Here is an 8,182-nt window from a genome sequence, read left to right on the forward strand (position 1 = left end):
CAGAGATTAGCGACTATGGCTGATCGAGTACACCAAATAGCCAATCGAAATGGCTCTACCATCACAAAACATAATGACGTAGCAAAACCTGTTATCGAAGAGCTGACAGCTCAGATGGATGAAGTATTTGCGTTCATGAGCAATCATCAGTAACAACAACAAACGAAAACAAAATTTCCATCTAGAACAACAGATTGTGACGAGACAGACATTTGCTGGTATCATAAAACTTATGGGAACAAAGTAAAAAATTGCACAAGACTATGCAACTACAAAACAAAAGTCGTCAAACCACGCCAAGTTGCTAAAGGCGGCGGCAAACTCTGGCCACAATACTTTTAGTCGCTTACATCATTTACAAACATCAAACATCAACAAACAAGAGTAGAGGCAAACAACAACAAACAGCCACTAAAACAACAGGCGACTACACCAACATTCAACAAACCGTGTCGCCTCTTCTATGTCACCAATAACATTTCGAAGACAAAGTTTTTGGTCGACACGGGAGCCCAGGTAAGCATTATACCTTCACGACAACACCTTCATCGACCCAAATTCAACTACAAGCTGCAAGCTGCAAAAGGCCGCACCATCGACACATTTGGACAACAACTCGTAACCATTGATCTTGGTCTACGACGTAAGTTCCAATGGATTTTCATCATTGCCGACCTCACACGAGCAATATTGGGCGCCGACTTTTTGTCACACTTCTATATTACGGTCGATATGAAAAGACACAAAATTTTCGACAACGTCACTAGGCTACAAGTACAAGGGGTTGTCGAACACTCCAATATCATCTCGAACGTCAAACCGTACCTGGTGTCAGTCAACAACATTGGTAAAATCATTGACAGATTTCCCAAACTAACTATACCTGTCAACAACAACAAAAATAAAAACAAGATACAACACCACATCGTGACTTCTGGACCACCACATTATACGGCCCCACGACGATTGCATCCCAGAGAAGTTGCGAGCTGTTAAAGCCGAGTTCGAACACATGTTTCAACTCGAAATCATCAGACCGTCAAACAGCCCGTGGGCATCACAACTTCATATGGTGGCAAAGTCATCAGGAGATTGGAGACCCTGCGGAGACAACAACAACCAAGTCATCCATTCTCTACTACCACCAATCAAAACTACAACACACAACCTTCGTCAGCGCAAACATAAATATCAAGTCGTCCAATCTACATACCAGGAAAATACCTTCATCACAAGACACCTCAAACATATTAGCACTTAAGAAAACTTCATCATTACTGAACTAGTTTTTACTTATTGATCACCTCACTTTTATCGATCACCTCACTAACTCACTAAGTTATCATTTTGTCTATTAATAAGTCATCAAATATATTAATACTCATTAAACTTTTTCACACACAGGCATAGCCTTTATTTATCGATCACCTCACTAACCCACTAAGTCATCATCTAGTCTATCAATTTGCCGTTACTTCATTTTATATTCCATCGTCAATTATTTTTCTTTTATTTGTCTTATTATTATTTTTTTTTTATTCTAACATATTTTATTTTTCATGTTTTCTCACTAATTTGTTTAATTTTGTTTCACTGCCTTACATGTTGTTACAGTTTCTGCGTCTGTCAGATCCTGATTTTTAAAGAATAATAATAAAAAAAAGACCACAATGCACTCAACAACATGACCACACCTGATCGATATCCAGTTCCACACATCTATGATATCGCTCACAGTCTGGAACAGGTGCGGTGGTTTACGAGGCTAGATCTCGTACGGGCTTACCACCAGATTCCGGTAGCAGAAGAAAATATTCAAAAAAGGCAGTGACAACATCGTTCGGTCTGTTTGAATTTTTGAAGATGCCATTTGGGCTAAGAATTGCCGCACAGACTTTCCAAAGGTTCATCGATAGTATTTTGAGAGGGCTACCTTTTGTCCAAGCACACATTGATGACATACTAATAACCAGTAAAACCTTCGAAAAACACAGCAGCCATGTAGAACAAGTCATTCAACGACTACACGACAACGGACTAACCATCAATCCATCGAAATGTTAATGAGCGAAATCATCCACAACATTTCTGGGACATAAACTCGACAGTGAAGGCATTAGACCCCTCGACATAAACGTACAGGCAATCATCAATTTTGCGGAACCAACGACTAACAAGCAACTACGCCGATTCATCGAAATGATCAATTTCTACCGTCGATTCATTCCTAAATGCCCAACGATATTGTCACCTTTCACTGACATTTTAACCGGCAAATCAAAAACATTAAAACTCAACGAGGTTCAACAACAAAGTTTTAGAGAAGTCAAACAGGCATTACAAGCGGCAACCAATTTATGGTATGTTCAAGAGAAAAGTATCTTTCAACTTTTTATTAACGCTTCAGACGTTGCTGCCGGAGCGGTACTAGAACAGAAAAATCACTGGATTGCAAGACTCATTGCTTTCTTTTCACAAAAATTTAATCCAACACAGACCTGCTACAGCACAGAGTCTGCTGACAGTGTATTCAGCTATCCGCCATTTTCAACATTTACTCGATGGTCGAGAGTTTACAATATTCAATGATTGTAAACCATTGACTTTCGCCTTACATTTAAATTCAAATCGTCTATTACCAAGAGAAACCAGACACCTTGATTACATCTCACAGTTCACAACAGACATTCGACACGTGAAAGGAGAAAACAACATCTTGGCTGATGCATTATCACGTACAGAGGTAGCCGCAATAACGTCAAAAGCAATAAACCTTGATGAGATGTCGAAAAAACAGGATAATGATACAACACTCCTTGACAACACAAGCTAATTAAAAATCAGCATAATTCCAGTCAAAAACTCAAAAAACACTATCATCGTCGACACCTCATTAGGCACCCCGCGTCCTCTAGTTCCAACAAGCATGCAAAAAATCAGTTTTTTTAAATTTCCACTCCTTGCCACATCCAGGAGCAAAAGCAGCATCAAAGTTAATTGGAACCAGGTACGTTTGGCCCCACATTGATAAAGACATCCAAAACTGGTGCAAAGAATGTCTTCAATGTCAACGCAGCAAAGTACATCGACATACAGCTTCACTTCCAGCAGAATTTCCTCCACCAAGCAGCAGGTTTCAACATGTCCACATCGATTTAGTCGGACCAATGCCATAATCAGATGGACACACACATTTTAAAGTGTGTCGATTGATTCACCAGATGGCCAGTAGCAATTCCCATTAAAAATACTTTAACGGAAACAATAGTAGATAAATTATTTACACACTGGATTTCGTTGTATGGCGTCCCAGAAACCATTACAACAGATAGAGGCAGCCAGTTCACATTTTTCGGTTTCAAGAGATTCATCTAGTTACTGAACATTAAACATATTCACACCACCGCCTATCACCCAGCAGCCAACGGTATGGTGGAACGATTGCACAGACAACTTAAGGTCTCATTTATGGCTCACGGTTCAGACAAATAGACAGATGTATTACCAGTGACACTGTTAGGCATTCGTGCAACGGAAAAGGAAGACCTAAAGTTGTCACCAGCAGAACTCGTTTACAGCACAACACTCCTCCTTCTCGGAGCTTTTCCAAACCCACGGCCAGACACAACCGTACAGTCATATGCATCAAAACTCAATTGCTGGGCGGAGGCTCTAAAAGCAACACAACCAAGAACAAATACAAACGTGAGTTACATTCCAAAAGACCTCTTACTACAAAACAGGTTTTTGTTCGTACGGACTCTCACCGCTCACCACTACAACTTCTCTACGATGGACCCTACACAGTGGTGGAAAGAGACCCAAAATACTTTGTCCTTGACAAAAGGGGCATAGAGACACGGTGGCCATAGACCACTTCAAACCCGCATACACACCGGCATCATCCACATCCATACCGTCACCTGTGCCAACGACCACAGCGCCGTCGTCACCTTCTACAACACTTTCAGCAAAACCAACTCCGTCGTCAAATGACACATCAGCATCAACAAAAGCGTCAACACTATCTCCAACAGTATCCGAGGACACGCCAGCAACAGAAACATCTACGCCGACTTAAGCACACTCAAATCGACCTATCGACACCAATATTCCAACATTCTAGAAAACCATAAGATCGGGAAGAACAGTTCACCTCCCATTTTGATATCTTGATAAGTATCGATCAACAGCTTACGCTTCTGGTGGGGAGTATTGTTGAACCGCACATCCCTAATTTGAGCATGTGACGACTTGCTATTTACAGCTTAGGAACAAATGCAACAGCCCTTCTTTGCGAGACGTTTTACAATCAAACTTCACTTTGTCTAATCATAAAGCCGAACACGTTTTCGTTTGTTTTTGTATTACACAAATAAAATACATTATAAATATTCTTACTTTGTTGTTTCTTATATCGAAAAGAAACATGCAACAACCTCAAAGCATTAACCCATTCATTACAATGTTCAGGCAACAATTTTTTTCTATATTTTCTTTCTTTTTTTCGGCACTCTGTTTTTGCTATATAACACGCCCGGTCAAACAAAGGGGAGTGGGATCACATCTAAATTTAACATAATGAAGTGGGTTATATCAACTATTTTTTTTCAATTCATCATTAAAGACATTAAATTCGTAATCTATATTTTTACTTTGGCATGATTTCGAATTTTAGATAGAGCAGATTTTGCTACAAGCGTTGAAAAGTCGTCTTCGTTTATATGCCTCCATGATCTGGCTAGTTTAGTTTTTGTCTTGTAACGAACCTGTTTTATTGGTATTTGAACTTGAATCAAACTGTGATCCGAGTAAATGCCGCTGGAAAAATTTTTAACTTATGCAATTGGAAAATTTTGTGAAGTGACAATTAGGTCAAGGGTAAACTCTTAGCCCTCCATGCTTATGTTGTTTACATAGAATAATATTGAAGACTTTTAAATTTGACTGCGCCCTTCATTAATATTCATGACCAACCAAAGTGCATTATTTTTTCAATTTGTGAATTTTTTAACCGAAGCGCTTCATTTTTTTCTATTTGTAAATTTTAATGATATTCTTATATCATTATTTTTTATTTTTAAAAAATGTTATAATTTTTTAAATTTGTAATTTTATTTGCACATTATATTTTTATAGAAAAAAGAAAACAGAAGTATCTAATATCTTTGATTAATAGTGTTGCTAGAAGTTCTTACTTTCATCAACGTAGAATAAAAAGCTTCGGCCTTTTCTTGATGATTTTACTCTTCTCCTTCTTGTTACTTCGTTAGTCTTATCTAGGATTGACTATTGTAACTTGCTCTACTATGGTCTTCCTGATTCTATACTCTATCCTTTAAGCAAAGCATTTAACTGTGCTGCTCGTCTAGTTGCCCGTGCCCCTTTCTCTTTTCATATATCTCCATATCTTGTTCTCCTGCACTTCCTTTCTATAAAAGATAGAATAATTTTTAAAATTTGCACATTTATATATAAGTCTCAATCTAAATTATTTCCTAAGTACTTATCAGATATATTTATTGAATCTAAACGTCCCGGTTTATGATCGTCTTCTTGTTCTCGCTTCTTTTTAACTCATGATAAACACTCCTTTGCTAAATCTGTTTTTGCTTTTTCTGGCCCTTTTCTCTGCAACTCTCTACCTACTTCTCTGACTACTTCTTCATCACTTACGAAGTTCAGAGCGGATCTCAAAACCCATTAGTTTTCTAAATTTATTGAGGAGCGCTGTTGAACATCGCGGAAATAGCGATTTACAAGCTAATTGATTGATTGATTGATTGATTGATTGATTGATTGATTGATTGATTGATTGATTGATTGATTGATTGATTGATTGATTGATTGATTGATTGATTGATTGATTGATTGATTGATTGATTGATTGATTGATTGATTGATTGATTGATTGATTGATTGATTGATTGATTGATTGATTGATTGATTGATTGATTGATTGATTGATTGATTGATTGATTGATTGATTGATTGATTGATTGATTGATTGATTGATTGATTGATTGATTGATTGATTGATTGATTGATTGATTGATTGATTGATTGATTGATTGATTGATTGATTGATTGATTGATTGATAATAATATTCAATAGTTAATAAAAAAAAATTTAAAAAAGATTTCAAAAATTTAAACCGCGTAATAATGTCGTATAACTTCAAGGGCTTTTTGGAACCGCTCTTTTCTATCTCCTATGCACATACCATTCAATTCATTCTTTTAAATTTTTGTTTGGCGCATTGCCACAAATTCTCTACTCTATTTCTGTGCACTCCGTTTACGGCCCGAAATGTAATGGAGTGATTTACGGTTTGGTGGTTATCCGGTTATAAGCAGCCCATTGATCCGTCCAAACTGTTTTACCTTAAATTATTGAAATCAAACCATATTTCATAACCAACCAAAATGAATTTTAAAACATTAAACTTTATGAAACCAACAGGGCAGAACATGTTGCTATATCAATGGTAACAAACGTGGCAGCATCTCGTCTATCTACTTCCACCAGAAAGGCATCCTTTGTTTGTGTATCGATGTCTCCCAAAAACCCAGCGTGCCCAAACTGGACGTGCATTCTGGTTCTTCAATCTTTTTGCAGGTGAGATGCAGCTTTCATCTATTTGAACAATGTGTCCGGGCCACCTATTCGTGCAGTGCAATTCAGAGCCCAGTCCATACATAAATCCCGATGTAAATTGAACCTGTCAGGCAATGTGTTCCCGACATTCAATGCCGCAACTGAAAAGTATGTAAACCTTATGTCTGCAAGACAGCGGCATGTCATCGGGGCTGCTATCAAACCGTGCTGTTTTGCCCACCTCACAGCATTTTCTGTGTTTAATATAAAAACTATCAGTTCAACCATTTTCATTTCTTCAACTGAGGGGTAAACAGCCATTTTTAACTTATATAATTAATACATTTTTCTCAATGAAAAATATAACTAAATGCAATTGAAGAATGGAAGAGAAAATAGCAAAAAAAAAAAGGATAGAATAATTTCGTTTTTATATTAAAGCTCTTCCATGTAAAAGATTGCACAGCTCAGCTATTACATTTAAATTTGATCCATATTTTATTTATATTTTATCTATATTTTAATATATTATCTTATTTTATTTGGCATCAAAATTATTAATAAACATTTTTAAATATAATTTTTTAAATTATTTGTTTAATGATTTATTACAATAAAATGAAGCGCTTCGGTTGGTCGTGAATATTAGTGAAGGGCGGAGTTAAATTTAAAGTTTTCAATATTTTTCGATGTAAACAACATAAGCGTGGAGTGCTAGGAGTTTACCTAGGTCAAGTATACTACCAAGAATATGAGTTGACTTTTTTACATGGTTAGTCAATTGGAACATTTCATAAATTTCACACAGACGAATAGTTTCCTGATCATAAACATGGACATTAAAATCACCCACAAACAATATATTTAAACTTAAAACATAGATATTTTCTAACATATTTCTAAGTTTTTTAAAAAATAAAGCGTTAACCAATACAGAACCAGGCCTATACACCGCCAACAAAACGAAATCATTATTATTTATTGTAAGTTTGAGTGCAACAGCTTTAAATGAAGATAATAAAAGCAAACTTATTTTTTTTGAACTTAAATTGGGACCCAAAAAATACAATCACATCACCCTGTAAGTAAAGGATCATGCATTCTTAAACAATCGATATAATTATAGCCAGACGGCATTGACAATTTAATTGAAATATTATCAGACGACCTATGCCAGGTTTCAACTAAAACAAAAATTTCCTACCCATCCAAGATTAATTCATGAACTGTATCAAATTTAGAAACAATTGACCTATTATTTAATAATCCAACTGAAATTTTCAACTCTACTTTATCGTTTAACTTATTTAAGTCAACCTCGTTCAAATTTTTACTTTGACAATTTATTAGGTTTTCTTTTCCGGAAGAAATTTTATTATCTTCCACCTTCCTACTGGACCCACGATTCTGAACAAAAAACCCTCATAATATAATATATATATATATATACCAGCATATATATATATATATATATATATATATATATATACAATATTCTATAAATTCTACCGAATGTTTGGCGTTAATATGTTTGTAGTTTGTTTTTTCAATTTTTCTCACTAAAGTTTTTTGGTGAACGTTTAG

At 35.9% G+C, this 8,182-nt stretch overlaps 1 protein-coding gene across 1 annotated transcript; it reads right to left on the reverse strand.

Moving 5' to 3' along the window:
- Nucleotides 1-5,351: 5,351 nt before the first annotated feature.
- On the reverse strand, nt 5,352-6,919 carry HELRODRAFT_175851 (hypothetical protein; the record flags this gene model as incomplete). The annotated part of the gene is made up of 3 exons (XM_009023230.1): nt 5,352-5,432; nt 6,585-6,663; nt 6,723-6,919. 3 exons carry the CDS (start codon nt 6,917-6,919, stop codon nt 5,352-5,354), a joined length of 357 nt encoding a protein of 118 aa, XP_009021478.1.
- Between the last annotated feature and the right edge of the window lie 1,263 nt (nt 6,920-8,182).

The sequence above is a fragment of the Helobdella robusta genome (assembly GCF_000326865.2).
Source record: "Helobdella robusta unplaced genomic scaffold HELROscaffold_35, whole genome shotgun sequence".
Taxonomy (NCBI): domain Eukaryota; kingdom Metazoa; phylum Annelida; class Clitellata; order Rhynchobdellida; family Glossiphoniidae; genus Helobdella; species Helobdella robusta.